The sequence below is a fragment of the Panulirus ornatus genome, chromosome 7 (assembly GCF_036320965.1).
Source record: "Panulirus ornatus isolate Po-2019 chromosome 7, ASM3632096v1, whole genome shotgun sequence".
NCBI lineage: Eukaryota > Metazoa > Arthropoda > Malacostraca > Decapoda > Palinuridae > Panulirus > Panulirus ornatus.
Window position 1 is genome coordinate 33,683,561 of NC_092230.1, and position 18,800 is coordinate 33,702,360.

At 39.4% G+C, this 18,800-nt stretch overlaps 2 protein-coding genes across 2 annotated transcripts in view; one reads left to right on the plus strand and one right to left on the minus strand.

Annotated features, from left to right (window-relative positions):
* LOC139749510 (gastric triacylglycerol lipase-like) overlaps window positions 1-18,800 on the plus strand; it is a 294,599-nt gene that overhangs the window by 23,902 nt on the left and 251,897 nt on the right. The window lies entirely within an intron of this gene.
* Window positions 17,449-18,800, minus strand: part of Acox3 (Acyl-CoA oxidase 3) — a 185,750-nt gene continuing 184,398 nt past the window's right edge. Inside the window, exon 15 of the mRNA XM_071663819.1 lies at window positions 17,449-18,198. Within this exon, the coding sequence (XP_071519920.1) occupies window positions 18,094-18,198 (105 nt within the window). The 3' untranslated portion in view covers window positions 17,449-18,093. The remainder of the gene's footprint in view (window positions 18,199-18,800) is intronic.

Below are 18,800 nucleotides of genomic sequence, written 5' to 3' on the forward strand. Positions count from 1 at the left end.
AATCAACTTAGTTGATCATTGCTGCACTGCTTCCAATTTAAGAATATCCTGGCTGAAATGGGGGGCCCAAAACTGCACTAAACATTTGAGGTGTGGTGTAACTAGACTTAGGTATAGTGGGAATATCGCATCTTTGCTTTTGTATGTTTAGTTTCTTCTGATAAATCCTAACATCCTGTTTGCTTTCTTGGCTGCTTCATTATAACGCAGGGAGAATGTAAAGTTGTTGGAGACAGTGACCTCTAGATCCCTCAAACTTGTGGCCCATCGATTCGTAATCAATTTTGTCAAGGTTTAAGGTTTCCTACTTGTAACATATTACATATATTAATGTTAAATGATATTTGCCATTTTTAGACTATTCTGTGATTTTATCCGTGTATATTTTCTTCTTTACTTCCATTCTCTCTCTCTCTCTCTCTCTCTCTCTCTCTCTCTCTCTCTCTCTCTCTCTCTCTCTCTCTCTCTCTCTCTCTCTCTTCCCTACTATAATATGTAATTCATGATGTAACTATGCTTACAGCACATAACTGTGTTTCATGCATAAGTATTATTTTCACTTCACTATATTATGATTCCTGAAAATATTGAATATTTTGTTTCCATATCATTGCAATTTTTTGTTTCAAGTCATAAATGTGCATAAAATCTTCACGCCTCTGAGTACCCGGATAGAGGAAAAGTTGTAATAAGATATATCTTACTGGTTCTGATTTTTTCATGAGTAAATACTTAAGTAGTACTATATCAATAATGCAACCACTGTCATTAAAGACTTGTATTATTTCGGATAAGAATATGGTACATTAGATGATAACACAAAGATGCCAAGATACATGGAAAAAAAAAGTTAGAGATATACCTAGAATAGGGAGTAGGGGTTGTAGGAAGACCATTAACAGTTGTGGAAGACGTGCAGCAGCTCAGATAGTGTATCCTGATGACACTTACCTCCATGGCAGGTGCAAGGAGCCTTCTACGTCCTGGGTGTTGGTATCATCCTAGCCACCACCTCCCTCCTGATGGAGCTAGTCCTGTTTACCTGCATGAGAGTCATATAGTGGTTCCAGTGTGTTTGCCTCATTCTGTTGGCAGGAGTGAGGGCTGACTATATTCACCTGGTTTGTCGACTCTGCATGAAAACAGCATCTGAGAGAAACTTTTCCGTTAATTCACACGATCAGTTATAAACTGAGAACTTGAAGTTCTCATGTGTTGCTTCTCTAATTTTTGTACTTGTACCTTGTTATTACATCTTTGTCCTACCAGGGCTGCACTATATCGCTCAGAGAATAGGGTCCCAACTGCAAGAGGGGCCCCCTTGTCTCGACCATTTTATGTCACCCTTTAGAAAGCACGAGACGCTGTCCCAGACACCTTTTTTTCCTCCTTCCAGGGGCATTCCCCAAGGCTTCTTGAAGAGCCCATGATTAAGTTGGGAGTTTGAAGGTAGAGGAGCTCAGAAAAGAGACCGCTTACAGCCCCCAGAAGGATAGGGCTGGCCATGGTCACTTCCATTTATGTAACTCGCACTAAACTTAAGCAAAGCAAAAAATCTTTAAGTTCATGTCTTCTAAGATTATTGCTGAAACCCATTATATCACGAACAACATTTTCTTCATAACTGATAGAAATGCTGATGTCAGTTAGCTATCAAACCTTTGAGCCTGGTCAACAAGACACTAATTTATCGAGATGACATTATATTCAATAATTTCATGTAATTCCAGAGTGTGCATTTGTCTAAACCAATTTATCTTGAAACGAATAAAATATATGCTAATGAATCTGTATTGCAAAACTCGACACCCTTCACCCTTAATAAAAATTATTACTATGTGTAGTGTTCAGAGTTCCTTGATGTATTGTTTATTGTGAGGGTTTCCTATATTCATGGTTAGTCAGAAGTAAGTCATTTATATATACTGTAAACACAACAAAGTTCAAAATTATACTTTTTGGTAGTTAGGTGTAACCAGGTGAAAGTTGGGTATAAGTCATCTGACTTTTGTAAGATAGTTTACTTTGAAATTCTAAACAAAAAGTGAATATGCAATGCACTTCAAACACTTTTTTTCAAAATTTTCAGTGGAATCTTCAATCTTGGATAGAACTTAGGCTGTAGATATGGACAGAGTTGGGCGTTTGTTTCAACTGTTATACTAGAAATAACTTAAGGGTTTTAAGCAGTTGCAAAATACTTGGTTGTGTCCTAAGCTCATAACACCATACTTGACTGTCCTTATTTTATAAAATCATAATAATAGTGTCCTGACCTTGTAACACCATTTATAACAGTTCTGAGCTAATAACACCTTGCAAAACTAATATATAACTCTTGCCCCAGAGAAATTATGTCCGAAACAGTTTTGTGAGTCAATTATGTACAAGATTGAAAGGATGAGTGTTTGTAGACAATACCAGCAACCCAGGTTTATGTCAGGCAAAACGTAAAGATAGCAACTTGTGCCAGTGATGGGAACTTGACTGCTGTTGTCATACTGGATCATTGTCACCGTTACCAACCCTCATTTTACTTCAGCAGTAGTACCTTCAAAAAGGTAGCTAGGAAGGTGCCATTTACTTTGCTTACCTGTTTATACCATTATATTTTGATCATCCTTTTTACAGATAACCTTGTTAAAGGCCATCACAGGTGCACAGTGAAAATAAGGTCCTAATACGGTATAATCATACTACAACATACTCGCTGCCAGTTCTCCTGCTTTTACCTGTTTCAAAGCCTGCTTTTACTGAATTGATGAAATTGTGTAGAAAAGACTGTATGTTTTAATTTACTGGAGAATGTTATGCTCAAAAATTTGGTATGGCAATGGGTAACCCTCTTTCACCTGTATTAAGTAATGTTTACAGGGAATTCTTTAAATCAAAGTTACTAAAGGATATTTTGCCCTCTAATGCAATATTATTTAGCTATGTAGATGTTTTTTATGTTTGGCCAACAAACTAAGATTTAAAAACATTTCTCTTGCCAGTTTAGTACCTTCTGTCAATTTTACTGTAGATATTGAAAAGGCCCAGTCCTCTGTTCTAACCCTACCTCGCTAACGCGGGAATTGGCGAATAGTTTAAAAGAAAAAATTGAAAAGAATGTTATGTTACCATTTTTAGATTGCATGATCCATAGGAATGGAAACGGGTTTAAATTTAGCTTATACAGAAAACCTACCACTGTATGTTCGTATATCTATTATTACTCGGCTCAGCATGACAGTTATTATCATTCCAGTCTAGGTTCCTTAGGGCATAACGAATTTGCAGTCCAGAGTTTATTGATGATGAGTTTAAGATATATTCTGTTGAATCCAAGTTAAAGTATTCAAGATCTTTCACCGATAAAGGAAAAGATAATTTAGCGTGTGATCAAGTATATTCCTATGAGTCCATGGGGAAATGAAACATAAGAGTCCAAGTGCACTTTTGTGTAATAATCACATCATTAAGGGAGATATAAGAATGAAATATATGCCAGTTGATATACAACAAAGAGATGTAGCTAGGATGTTATTTGGTACACAAGTGGCTGTTCAAGATAGACAATGAGTCTATCATAAACTTATTATTTGGACCAGAAGGGGAATGGTTCACAAATTTTATCAACAATAAAGCTATCCAATTTGTATAGACCTTCACTAATATTAAGGTTATAAGTCTTTGTATTTAGTAATTATCTCGGAAAGCAAAAATGGGTATGTTTGAAGGAATAGTGGTTCCAACAATGTTGTATGGTTGCGAGGCGTGGGCTATGGATAGAGTTGTGCGCAGGAGGACGGATGTGCTGGAAATGAGATGTTTGAGGACAATGTGTGGTGTGAGGTGGTTTGATCGAGTGAGCAACGTAAGGGTAAGAGAGATGTGTGGAAATAAAAAGAGCGTGGTTGAGAGAGCAGAAGAGGGTGTTTTGAAGTGGTTTGGGCATATGGAGAGGATGAGTGAGGAAAGATTGACCAAGAGGATATATGTGTCGGAGGTGGAGGGAACAAGGAGAAGAGGGAGACCAAATTGGAGGTGGAAAGATGGAGTGAAAAAGATTTTGTGTGATCGGGGCCTGAACATGCAGGAGGGTGAAAGGAGGGCAAGGAATAGAGTGAATTGGAGCGATGTGGTATACCGAGGTTGACGTGCTGTCAGTGGATTGAATCAAGGCATGTGAAGCGTCTGGGGTAAACCATGGAAAGCTGTGTAGGTATGTATATTTGCGTGTGTGGGCGTATGTATATACATGTGTATGGGGGGGGTTGGGCCATTTCTTTCGTCTGTTTCCTTGCGCTACCTCGCAAACGCGGGAAACAGCGGCAAAGTATAATAAAAAATAAAAATAAATATATTTAGTAATAAAAGATTCAATGGTATTTCTCGTGGTACTGGAATTAGTTAATACAGTACAGTACAGTCAATACAGTGATAATTGTTTTTAACATGATTAAACAAGGCATTTGATTCTTGTCATTATACTATATGTTGCTTAAGTCTAACAGAAAGATCCTTACCAGTCTGCCCAACATAAAACTTATCCCAATTTCTACATTGCACTTTATAGGTGCATGCAGGAGAACTTTCTGGTTAAGATATTCTCTATAGTATTATTGTTGAATAATATTATTGTTGAAGGCATCATTTACAGTAAAGGATTTAAACAACATGGGAAGTAAAGTAAAATTATTATTAAAAGGGAGAACTAAAAGATTCTTGATGTCAATGGGAGGTTTAGGTTCAACTCTATAGAATTATTTCTTTGCTCACTTTAAGGGATTTATCAATGAAAGGTCTAGGGTATTTTAACTTGGATCCAATAGAATATATCTTCTCAAACTCATCATCAATAAACTCTGGACTGCAAATACGTAATGCCCTCAGGACTATTGACTGACATGATGATAATTTAACTCTGTCATGTTGAGATGATTAATAATGGATATATGGGGATACATTGGTAGGTTTTCTGTATATGCTAAACTAAACTTGTTTCCTTGTCTATGGATCATGCTATCTAAAAATGTTAACATAACATTATTTTCATTTTCTACAGTAAATTTGATGGAAAGTACTAAATTGTTTAGTAGGGGGAGAAATGTGTGTAAATTTTCATTTCGTTGGCCAAGCACAAAGAACATCATACCTAAACCAAATTGCATTACAAGGTGATATATCCTTTATTAATTTTGTTTTAAAGAATTCCATATAAAGATTACTTAGTACAGGTGAAAAAGGGTTATCCATTGCCATACCAAATTTTTTTAGCATAATATTCTTCATTGAATTGAAATACACAGTCTTTTATACACAATTTCATTAGTTCAATAAAAACAGACTTTGAAACGGGTAATTGAATATCATCTGAAACATCAAATACATAATCTAAGAGGTCATCAACTGCAACTTGTGTGAACAGTGAGGAAACATCAAAGCTAACAAGTTTGAAATCAATGATAACATTGATATTATGAAGCTTGTTAACTAAATCTACATTGTTCATGATAATAGGGCTTATTAAAGAAACTAACCACTTTGACAATTTATATGTGATAGAGCCTACTGAACTCACTATAGGTCTTGCTTGAAAATTTGGTTTCTATTTTGATAGGTCCATACATATATGGCAATGAAGGGGACAAAAATGACAAACATAAATATAGTATAAGAACAGGACAAGAATCAAATGCCTTGTTTAACCACATTAAAAACTGATCATTGTATTGACTGGAGTAATGCCATCACAGTATTAACTCTAGCTCCAGTACCACGAGAAATATCATAGAATCTTAAACAAGTTTGATACACTCGTTGTCGTCTTGGACAGTTGCTTGTTTACCAGTTGGCGTCTTAGCTACGTCTCTTTGTTGTATGTCAACTGACTTGTAATTCTTTCATGCATCTCCCTTGGTGATATAGGGTTGAGGGACAAGGCAATTGGGAGGGAAGTTTGAATGGAGAAAAACTGGAGGAAGTGAAGTGTTTTAGATATCGGGGAGTGGATTTGGCAGCGGATGGAACCATGGAAGCAGAAGTAAGTCACAGGGTGGGGAGGGGGCGAAGGTTCTGGGAGCGTTGAAGAATGCATGGAAGGTGAGAATGTTATCTCAGAGAGCAAAAATGGGAATGTTTGAAGGAATGGTGGTTCCAACAATGCTATATGGTTGCGAGGCAGAGGAGGGTGAATGTGTTGGAAATGAGATGTTTGAGGACAATATGTGGTATGAGGTGATTTGATCGAGTAAGTAATGAAAGGGTAAGAGAGATGTGTGGTAATGAAAAGAAAGTGGTTGAGAGAGCAGAGGAGGGTGTATTGAAATGGTTTGGTCACATGGGGAGAATGAGTAAGGACAGATTGACAGAGGATATATGTCGGAAGTGGGGGGAACGAGAAGTGGGAGACCAAATTGGAGGTGGAAGGATGAAGTGAAAAAGATTTTGAGCGATAGGAGCCTGAACATACAGGAAGGTGAAAGGCGTGCAAGAAATAGAATGAATTGGAACAATGTAGTATACCGGGGTCAATGTGCTGTCAATGGATTGAAACAGGGCATGTGAAGCGTCTAGGGTAAACCATGGAAAGTTTTGTGGGGCCTGGATGTGGAAAGGGAGCTGTGGTTTCGGTGCATTATACATGACAGCTAGAGACTGAGTGTGAACGAATGTGGCCTTTGTTGTCTCTTCCTAGCACTACCTCGGGCACATGTGGGGGGAGGGGGTTGTCATTTCATGTGTGGCGGGGTGGCGATGGGAATGGATAAGGGCAGACAGTATGAATTATGTATGTGTATATATGTATGTCTGTGTGTGCATATATATATATGAATACGTTGAGATGTATAAGTATGTATATCTGCATGTGTGGACGTGTATGTATATACATGTGTATGTGGGTGGGTTGGGCCATTTCTTTCATCTGTTTCCTTGCGCTACCTCGCAAATGCGGGAGACAGCGACAAAGCAAAAAAAAAAAAAAAAAAAAAAAAAAAAAGCAGCAGGTTTGGATGGTATTGCAGTGGAATTTATTAAAAAAGGGGGTGACTGTATTATTGACTGGTTGGTAAGGTTGTTTAATGTATGTATGACTCATGGTGAGGTGCCTGAAGATTGGCGGAATGGGTGCATAGTGCCTTTGTACAAAGGCAAAGGGGATAAGAGTGAGTGCTCAAATTACAGAGGTATAAGTTTGTTGAGTATTCCTGGTAAATTATATGGGAGGGTATTGATTGAGAGGGTGAAGGCATGTACAGAGCATCAGATTGGGGAAGAGCAGTGTGGTTTCAGAAGTGGTAGAGGATGTGTGGATCAGGTGTTTGCTTTGAAGAATGTATGTGAGAAATACTTAGAAAAGCAAATGCATTTGTATGTAGCATTTATGGATCTGGAGAAGGCATATGATAGAGTTGATAGAGATGCTCTGTGGAAGGTATTAAGAATATATGGTGTGGGAGGCAAGTTGTTAGAAGCAGTGAAAAGTTTTTATCGAGGATGTAAGGCATGTGTACGTGTAGGAAGAGAGGAAAGTGATTGGTTCTCAGTGAATGTAGGTTTGCGGCAGGGGTGTGTGATGTCGCCATGGTTGTTTAATTTGTTTATGGATGGGGTTGTTAGGGAGGAGAATGCAAGAGTTTTGGAAAGAGGGGCAAGTATGAAGTGTGTTGGGGATAAGAGAGCTTGGGAAGTGAGTCAGTTGTTGTTCGCTGATGATACAGCGCTGGTGGCTGATTCATGTGAGAAACTTCAGAAGCTGGTGACGGAGTTTGGTAAAGTGTGTGAAGGAAGAAAGTTAAGAGTAAATGTGAATAAGAGCAAGGTAATTAGGTACAGTAGGGTTGAGGGTCAAGTCAATTGGGAGGTAAGTTTGAATGGAGAAAAACTGGAGGAAGTAAAGTGTTTTAGATATCTGGAGTGGATCTGGCAGCAGATGGAACCATGGAAGCGGAAATGGATCATAGGGTGGGGGAGGGGGGCGAAAATCCTGGGAGCCTTGAAGAATGTGTGGAAGTCGAGAACATTATCTCGGAAAGCAAAAATGGCTATGTTTGAAGGAATAGTGGTTCAAACAATGTTGTATGGTTGCGAGGCGTAGGCTATGGATAGAGTTGTGCGCAGGAGGGTGGATGTGCTGGAAATGAGATGTTTGAGGACAATGTGTGGTGTGGGGTGGTTTGATCGAGTAAGTAACGTAAGGGTAAGAGAGATGTGTGGAAATAAAAAGAGCGTGGTTGAGAGAGCAGAAGAGGGTGTTTTGAAATGGTTTGGGCACATGGAGAGAATGAGTGAGGAAAGATTGACCAAGAGGATATATGTGTCGGAGGTGGAGGGAACGAGGAAAAGTGGGAGACCAAATTGGAGGTGGAAAGATGGAGTGAAAAAGATTTTGTGTGATCGAGGCCTGAACATGCAGGAGGGTGAAAGGAGGGCAAGGAATAGAGTGAATTGGATCGATGTGGTATACCGGGGTTGACGTGCTGTCAGTGGATTGAATCAGGGAATGTGAAGCGTCTGGGGTAAACCAAGGAAAGCTGAGTAGGTATTGTATATTTGCGTGTGTGGACGTATGTATATACATGTGTATGGGGGTGGGTTGGGCCATTTCTTTCATCTGTTTCCTTGCGCTACCTCGCAAACGCGGAAGACAGCGACAAAGAAAAAAAATATATATATATATATATATATATATATATTTTTTTTTTTCATACTATTCGCCATTTCCCGCGTCAGCAAGGTAGCGTTAAGAACAGAGGACTGGGCCTCTGAGGGAATATCCTCACCTGGCCTCGTTCTCTGTTCCTTCTTTTGGAAAATCAAAAAAAAACGAGAGGGGAGGATTTCCAGCCCCCCGCTCCCTCCCCTTTTAGTCGCCTTCTACGACACGCAGGGAATACGTGGGAAGTATTCTTTCTCCCCTATCCCCAGGGATAATATATATATATATATATATATATATATATATATATATATATATATATATATATATATATATTTTTACAACTGACTCACTTTCCAAGCTCTCTCATCCACAACAGACTTCATACTTGCCCCTCTTTCCAAAACTCTTGCATTCACCTCCCTAACAACCCCATCCATAAATATATATATATATATATATATATATATATATATATATATTTTTATGGATGGGGTTGTTAGGGAGGTGAATGCAAGAGTTTTGGAAAGAGGGGCAAGTATGAAGTCTGTTGTGGATGAGAGAGCTTGGAAAGTGAGTCAGTTGTTGTTTGCTGATGATACAGCGCTGGTGGCTGATTCATGTGAGAAACTGCAGAAGCTGGTGACTGAGTTTGGTAAAGTGTGTGAAAGAAGAAAGTTAAGAGTAAATGTGAATAAGAGCAAGGTTATTAGGTACAGTAGGGTTGAGGGTCAAGTCAATTGGGAGGTTAGTTTGAATGGAGAAAAACTGGAGGAAGTGAAGTGTTTTAGATATCTGGGAGTGGATCTGTCAGCGGATAGAACCATGGAAGCGGAAGTGAATCATAGGGTGGGGGAGGGGGCAAAAATCCTGGGAGCCTTAAAGAATGTGTGGAAGTCGAGAACATTATCTCGGAAAGCAAAAATGGGTATGTTTGAAGGAATAGTGGTTCCAACAATTATTGTATGGTTGCGAGGCGTGGGCTATGGATAGAGTTGTGCGCAGGAGGGTGGATGTGCTGGAAATGAGATGTTTGAGGACAATGTGTGGTGTGAGGTGGTTTGATCGAGTAAGTAATGTGAGGGTAAGAGAGATGTGTGGAAGTGGGAAGAGCGTGGTTGAGAGAGCAGAAGAGGGTGTTTTGAAATGGTTTGGGCACATGGAGAGAATGAGTGAGGAAAGATTGACCAAGAGGATATATATATATAATATATATATATATATATATATATATATATATATATATATCAAAAAAAAAAAAATGATATACGTAAGACACTTGGGAAGACATTCCTGTTCAGATGCTGAATATTATTTTGTGTTATTTAGTATTTGTATAGATATTCCTTCATTTCAGACCATGAAACACCAAGCTAAGGTTTGATCATATGGGACTAGCAGCTGGTTTCCAAGTTCACATCTTGAAACAAGAAATGTCAAATCACTTGAGAGCAAAATGTGGTCCTCTCAGTTCAGACCTTGAAACTACCAAACAAAGGGTCAAGTCATATGAGACTGGCAGGTAGTCCCCTCAGTTGAGACAAAACTATCAGGCCAGGATCAGGTCTTTTGAGATTGATGGGTAGCTCCCTCAATTACAACCATGAAACTACCAAGCTAGGGCCATGTCATGTGATCCTCTCATTTGAGATTTGTAAACTATCATTCCAGGGTCACGTTAAGTCAATGTGACTAACATGTATTCCTTTCAACTGAGATCTTAAAATTACCTCATTCATATAGTGAACCTGCAGGTAGACTCCATAGTCGAGACTATGAAACAGCCAATCCAGGGTCAGGTCATATGGGACTGGCAGGTAGTCCCCTTAGTTCAAACTATGAACTTCCAAGTCAGGGTCAACTCCCAAGAGATCAGTTTTTGATACCTTCAGGAAATAAACCACCATACCGGGGTCAGATTGAACGGGGACAGTAGCTAGCCTCATGGCTGCCATTTCTATAGTAGCACAAGCAGAATCTACTCCCACTTGTACTTTAGCATACCCACTGACTCAACATCAAGTAGCTCATGCTAGGCAAGTACTCACAAGCAGCTTGCCAATTATGAGCAAAGTGGTGTTAGTGTGATTAAAGCTTTTTTTGTGGTCATGGGCATGTCATAGGACTGAAGAGTCAAAATCCATAACATGCACCATGTTGCAGTTGGTGGTCACTTCACTTCAACTGGACAGTAACACACAGTTTAGATTGATAGCTTTTGATGGCTATGTATATTTCATAGGTGCTCTTAAGAATGGTGCCAATTGTAGATGGTCAGGAGCATGAATATGCAAGGTTCATTGGCCTGTTAGTACTGCCATAATATTTCATGGGAACTTGAAGCATCCCAAGTTAGTGTGAGCTTTTGCACTTTTATTCAGTTCCTTTCATGTACTGCCAAAGAGACTTGTCTTACACCAAAGTTATGTGAAATAGTTTTGTTTTATATTCTCATCCTTATTATAATTACCACATATTTTTGTTAATGTACTTGCTACAGTTGTTGTGTAAGCATATGTGATTGCTGTAAGAAATTAAGGCTAGGGGCTGTGGTAGGACATACTGTAGAGGGCCAGGAGGGGTGTATAGGGGATAGGGGAGAAAGAATACTTCCCACGTATTCCCTGCGTGTCGCAGAAGGTGACTAAAAGGGGAGGGAGCAGGGGGCTGGAAATCCTCCCCTCTTTCTTTTTTTTTTTCAATTTTCCAAAAGAAGGAACAGAGAAGGGGGCAAGGTGAGGATATTCCCTCAGAGGCCCAGTCCTCTGTTCTTAACGCTACCTTGCTAATGCGGGAAATGGCGAATAGTTTGAATAGAGGATGTGTGGATCAGGTGTTTGCTTTGAAGAATGTATGTGAGAAATACTTAGAAAAGCAAATGGATTTGTATGTAGCATTTATGGATCTGGAGAAGGCATATGATAGAGTTGATAGAGATGCTCTGTGGAAGGTATTAAGAATATATGGTGTGGGAGGCAAGTTGTTAGAAGCAGTGAAAAGTTTTTATCGAGGATGTAAGGCATGTGTACGTGTAGGAAGAGAGGAAAGTGATTGGTTCTCAGTGAATGTAGGTTTGCGGCAGGGGTGTGTGATGTCTCCATGGTTGTTTAATTTGTTTATGGATGGGGTTGTTAGGGAGGTAAATGCAAGAGTCCTGGAAAGAGGGGCAAGTATGAAGTCTGTTGGGGATGAGAGAGCTTGGGAAGTGAGTCAGTTGTTGTTCGCTGATGATACAGCGCTGGTTGCTGATTCATGTGAGAAACTGCAGAAGCTGGTGACTGAGTTTGGTAAAGTGTGTGGAAGAAGAAAGTTAAGAGTAAATGTGAATAAGAGCAAGGTTATTAGGTACAGTAGGGTTGAGGGTCAAGTCAATTGGGAGGTGAGTTTGAATGGAGAAAAACTGGAGGAAGTGAAGTGTTTTAGATATCTGGGAGTGGATCTGTCAGCGGATGGAACCATGGAAGCGGAAGTGGATCATAGGGTGGGGGAGGGGGCGAAAATTTTGGGAGCCTTGAAAAATGTGTGGAAGTCGAGAACATTATCTCGGAAAGCAAAAATGGGTATGTTTGAAGGAATAGTGGTTCCAACAATGTTGTATGGTTGCGAGGCGTGGGCTATGGATAGAGTTGTGCGCAGGAGGATGGATGTGCTGGAAATGAGATGTTTGAGGACAATGTGTGGTGTGAGGTGGTTTGATCGAGTAAGTAACGTAAGGGTAAGAGAGATGTGTGGAAATAAAAAGAGCGTGGTTGAGAGAGCAGAAGAGGGTGTTTTGAAATGGTTTGGGCACATGGAGAGAATGAGTGAGGAAAGATTGACCAAGAGGATATATGTGTCGGAGGTGGAGGGAACGAGGAGAAGAGGGAGACCAAATTGGAGGTGGAAAGATGGAGTGAAAAAGATTTTGTGTGATCGGGGCCTGAACATGCAGGAGGGTGAAAGGAGGGCAAGGAATAGAGTGAATTGGAGTGATGTGGTATACAGGGGTTGACGTGCTGTCAGTGGAGTGAATCAAGGCATGTGAAGCGTCTGGGGTAAACCATGGAAAGCTGTGTAGGTATGTATATTTGCGTGTGTGGACGTGTGTATGTACATGTGTATGGGGGGGGGGTTGGGCCATTTCTTTCGTCTGTTTCCTTACGCTACCTCGCAAACGCGGGAGACAGCGACAAGGTATAAAAAAAAAAAAAAAAAAAAATATATATATATATATATATTTTTTTTTTTTTCATACTATTCGCCATTTCCCGCATTAGCGAGGTAGCGTTAAGAACAGAGGACTGGGCCTTTGAGGGAATATCCTCATATGGCCCCCTTCTCTGTTCCTTCTTTTGGAAAATTTAAAAGAAAATGAGAGGGGAGGATTTCCAGCCCCCCGCTCCCTTCCCTTTTAGTCGCCTTCTACGACATGCAGGGAATACGTGGGAAGTATTCTTTCTCCCCTATATATATTTATCTATTTATTCACTTTGCCCCGTCGCTGCCTCCCGCGCCAGCGAGGTAGTGCATATATATATATATATATATATATATATATATATATATATATATATATATATATATATATATATATATGCATACCCATCAAAGAAATTATCTTAACAGATGAATCCGATGAATTCCAAAATGAACACTACAACTCCTGTTTTCTTGGTAGGGTTGGTTAGTATGAATGAGATGCATTTTTTGATATTTATGGTAGTTGCTATATATATATTACTCTTGAAAGAAAAAATAAGATGCTTTATTACTATTTGAAATAAAAGATATATATATATATATATATATATATATATATATGAATTCCCAGGGATACCTATCCCTGGGGATAGGGGATTAAGAATACTTCCCACGTATTCCCTGTGTGTCGTAGAAGGCGACTAAAAGGGGAGGGAGCGGGGGGCTGGAAATCCTCCCCTCTCTTTTTTTTTCTTTTTTTTTAATTTTCCAAAAGAAGGAACAGAGGGGGCCAGGTGAGGATATTCCAAAAAAGGTCCAGTCCTCTGTTCTTAGCGCTACCTCGCTAACGCGGAAAATGGCGAAGTTTGAAAAAAAAAAAATATGAATGTGTGTTACTGGTTATGATGCACAAGACTGGGTTATAGTGATGGGTGATTTGAATGCAAAGGTGAGTAATGTGGCAGTTGAGGGAATAATTGGTATACATGGGGTGTTCAGTATTGTAAATGGAAATGGTGAAGAGCTTGTAGATTTATGTGCTGGAAAAAGGACTGGTGATTGGGAATACCTAGTTTAAAAAGAGAGATATACATAAGTATACGTTTGTAAGAAGGAGAGATGGCCAGAGAGCGTTATTGGATTACGTGTTAATTGATAGGCGCGCGAAAGAGAGACTTTTGGATGTTAATGTGCTGAGAGGTGCAACTGGAGGGATGTCTGATCATTATCTTGTGGAGGCAAAGGTGAAGATTTGCAGGGGTTTTTCAAAAAAGAAGAGAGAATGTTGGGGTGAAGAGAGTGGTGAGAGTAAGTGAGCTTGGGAAGGAGACTTGTGTGAGGAAGTACCAGGAGAGACTGAGTACAGAATGGAAAAAGGTGAGAACAAAGGAAGTAAGGGGAGTGGGGGAGGAATGGGATGTATTTAGGGAAGCAGTGATGTCTTGCGCAAAAGATGCCTGTGGCATGAGAAGTGTGAGAGGTGGGTTGATTAGAAAGGGTAGTGAGTGGTGGGATGAAGGAAGATAATTAGTGAAAGAGAAGAGAGAGGCATTTGGACAATTTTTGTAGGGAAAAAATGCAAATGAGTGGGAGATGTATAAAAGAAGGAGGCAGGAGGTCAAGAGAAAGATGCAAGAGGTGAAAAAAAGGGCACATGAGAGTTGGGGTGAGAGAGTATCATTAAATTTTAGGGAGAATAAAAAGATGTTTTGGAAGGAGGTAAATACAGTACGTAAGACAAGGGAGCAAATGGGAACTTCAGTGAAGGTGGCTAATGGGGAGGTGATAACAAGTAGTGGTGATGTGAGAAGGAGATGGAGTGAGTATTTTGAAGGTTTGTTGAATGTGCTGGATGATAGAGTGGCAGATATAGGGTGTTCTGGTCGAGGTAGTGTGCAAAGTGAGAGGGTTAGGGAAAATGATTTAGTAAACAGAGAAGAGGTAGTAAAAGCTTTGCAGAAGATGAAAGGTGGCAAGGCAGCAGGTTTGGATGGTATTGCAGTGGAATTTATTAAAAAAGGGGGTGACTGTATTGTTGACTGGTTGGTTAGGTTATTTAATGTATGTATGATTCATGGTGAGGTGCCTGAGGATTGGCGGAATGCTTGCATAGTGCCATTGTACAAAGGCAAAGGGGATAAGAGTGAGTGCTCAAATTACAGAGGTATAAGTTTGTTGAGTATTCCTGGTAAATTATATGGGAGGGTATTGATTGAGAGGGTGAAGGCATGTACAGAGCATCAGATTGGGGAAGAGCAGTGTGGTTTCAGAGGTGGTAGAGGATGCGTGGATCAGGTGTTTGCTTTGAAGAATGTATGTGAGAAATACTTAGAAAAGCAAATGGATTTGTATGTAGCATTTATGTATCTGGAGAAGGCATATGATAGAGTTGATAGAGATGCTCTGTGGAAGGTATTAAGAATATATGGTGTGGGAGGCAAGTTGTTAGAAGCAGTGAAAAGTTTTTATCGAGAATAATATATATATATATATAGATATATATATATATATATATATATATATATATATATATATATATATATATATATATATATATATTATCCCTGGGGATACAGGAGAAAGAATACTTCCCACGTATTCCCTGCATGTTGTAGAAAGTGACTAAAAGGGGAGGGAGCGGGGGGCTGGAAATCCTCCCATCTCATTTTTTTAAAATTTTCTAAAAGAAGGAAGAGAGAAGGGGGCTACGTGAGGATATTCCCTCTGGGGGCCAGTCGTCTGTTCTTAACGCTACCTCGCTAACGCAGGAAATGGCGAATAGTTTAAAAGAAAAAAAATATATTTTTTTTCATACAATTCGCCATTTCCTGCGTTAATGAGGTAGCCTTAAGAACAGAAGACTGAGCCTTTGGGGAATATCCTCACTTGGCTCCCTTCTCTGTTCCTCTTTTGGAAAATTAAAAAATGAGAGGGGAAGATTTCCAGCCCCTCGCTCCCTCCCCTTTTAGTCATAGAAGGCGACTGAAAGGGGAGGGAGCAGGAGACTGGAAATCCTTCCCTCCTGTTTTAGTTTTTCCAAAAGAAGGAACAGAGAAGGGGGCCAAGTGAGGATGTTCCCTCTGAGGCTCAGTCCTCTGTTCTTAATGCTACCTCACTAATGCAGGAAATGGCAAATATGTATAAGAAAATATATATATATATATTTATTTATTATACTTAATCACCATCTCCTGCATCAGCAAAGTAGCTCAGGGAAACAGATGAGGAATGGTCCAACCCACCCACATACACATGTATATACGTAAACGCCCATACATGCACATATACATATATTTACATTTCAACATATACATACATACAGACATACAAATGTACATATTCATATGTGCTGCCTTCATCCATTCCCGTCGCCTCCCCGCCACACATGAAATAGCACCCACATACATCATGTATATAGGTAGACGCCCATAAATGCACATATACATACGTATACATTTCAGTGTATACATACATCTACTTACTCAGATATATACATATTTACATATTCATATGTGCTGCATTCATCCATTCTCGGCCCCATCCCACCACACATGAAATAGCATCCACCCCAGGGAGACAGCACCATGAAAAGACAGAAAAGGCCACATTTGTTAACGCTCAGTCTCTAGCTGTCATAATTAATGCACCGAAACCACAGATCCCTTTCCACGTCCAGACCCCTGTAGTTTGAACACTCGTCTTTATCCCCTTAGCTTATATACAGTGGTACATGCATTCTGCCAGTCCTCAGGCACTTCACCGTGATCCATACATTGAATATACTTACCAACCAATCAATAACACAGTCACCCTTTTTCTTCATAAATTCAACTGCAACATCATTGACTCCCACTGCCTTGCTGCATCTCACCTTACGCAGGCTTTGACCACCTTTTTTCCACCAAACTACTCTCCATGATTCTTCTACTTCGCGTACCACCCCAACCAAAACACCCTACATCTGCCACTCTCTCGTCAAACACATTAAACAGTTCTCCAAAATACTCCATTCCTCCTCACTCCATCACTACTTCTCTCCTTGCCCCCTTCATTGATGTTCCTATTTGTTCTTTTGTCTTTTGCTCATTATTTACCACCTTCCAAAACATCTTTTTTAATCTCCCTAAGTTTATGATATTCTATCATCTGCCCTCTTTTTCAACCCCTACACCTTCCTCTTGACCTCCTGGCACTTTCTTTTATACATCTCCCAATCATTTGCACTCCTTCCTGAACTTGCCTTTGGTTTATTGATTGAAATAAGTGACAGAGCTAATATCACTTCGATGGACAGGTTAGGGAGATGGTACCGTTATCTTGGGGCATACAGTCAACCCATTCCCGCTATAAAGTTGACCTCATCTGCCTGATCCCTTAACTATAGTCAAGTTGACCTTGTCTACCTGATCCCTGAACCACTGTCATGTTGTCCCCAGATCCAAGTCAAATCATCCATAAACCATGATGAAAGTGAACTGAAGTTCTATCCCGAGATCATACCCCAATTCCTTTATTCATAAAGTCAAATGAATAGACAAACAAGCAATAATTTATTTTCTTAATACAGATGCATTGTGGTATGTTTCTAGTACTACTTTGCTAATGTGGGATGAAGCATACAGATATGAAAGAGAAAAGTGTATTTAGTTTTGCACTAGTTTCATTTATATTCTGTGGACACTATAAATGAGGAGAAGTATTTAATTGTATATCAGTTCCTCCCGTTAAATACTTTGGTCAAAGAAAATGAAAAAATATACAGCAGTGTAAAGTTTTCAATTGTATAATATAATCGGTGTCAGGTTAGCCAGTGATTAAATTGTTGATTCCTAGAGAGAGGGGAACGACGCCACCAAAGCACCATGATAGGGCCATAAATATTAGCACAGTGTTTCAGCAGCCATGTTGGCATCATGATCATATTTGGATATTTGCCTCAAAAAGCAGACATTTTCTGGTCTCCAGGATCAGAGAAACTGTTTTGCATAAAACACATCAAATTCTTTATATTGTAAATTAATTTGTGTACCATTTCTAATAATACATTTGGTAAAACTTTTTAATACTTGATATCCTAAATTGACTAAATTTTTGGGATGACTTGACTAATTTAAGGAATAAATGGCTCAGGCTTGGGGAAAAGTCAGTTGGGGATGACTTGTTGGTGAGGATAAGCTGACTGATTACTAATGACTGGTATAGGGGGCATGCTTCAATATCAGTTTTCTTGGGGCATGCTTCAATATCAATTTTCTTGAATAAGTTTCTTCTTATAGCTTGGAAACTGGAGTATTGTATACCATCTCTTGCCAGTGTTTGGGTCGAGTCATGGCACCAGGAGCACTGAACATTGCTGTCTTCAGGTGACGGTAAACCTGTGGATTGATGAGAAAGTGGAGATATGAAGTATCTGGTTATAAATAGTGGATGGAAGAGTATAATGCATGTTTATCACTTATATACAGATGATATAATGTCAACAGTTACAGTTCAAAGATAGTTTCAAAATTCTTTGCTCAGGTATACAGCAAAATTTAGTGATAAGATCACTTTAAAGTGGCACTTGATTTCAGTTCTGTGGAGACCTGAACAACTGCTAAATCATAATCATACTTATCTCTGATGCAAGCACTCATTAACATAATGTCTTTACTTCTTGAATGAAGCCCAGGCTAATATATATGGTTCTTAACATAACTTGCACATTATTCAAAGATTCTCAGTAACTGAAGATGAGGGAAGGTCACTAAGAAATATTTCAAATGTGGAAAGTAGCAGTATATGACAAAAGATAAACAACCTAGCTTTTCTATAACAACCAAAATCTGATTGGAGTATATATAGAGACTTCCCATAGAAAATCATGACCTCAGTTTAACAGATTGTGGACGTAACAAAAAAAACAGCTTTGAGTTTCTCCTGTCTCTTACAATTTTGTTTTATTCCAATGAAGTGAAGCAGAACAAGAGTATGGGAG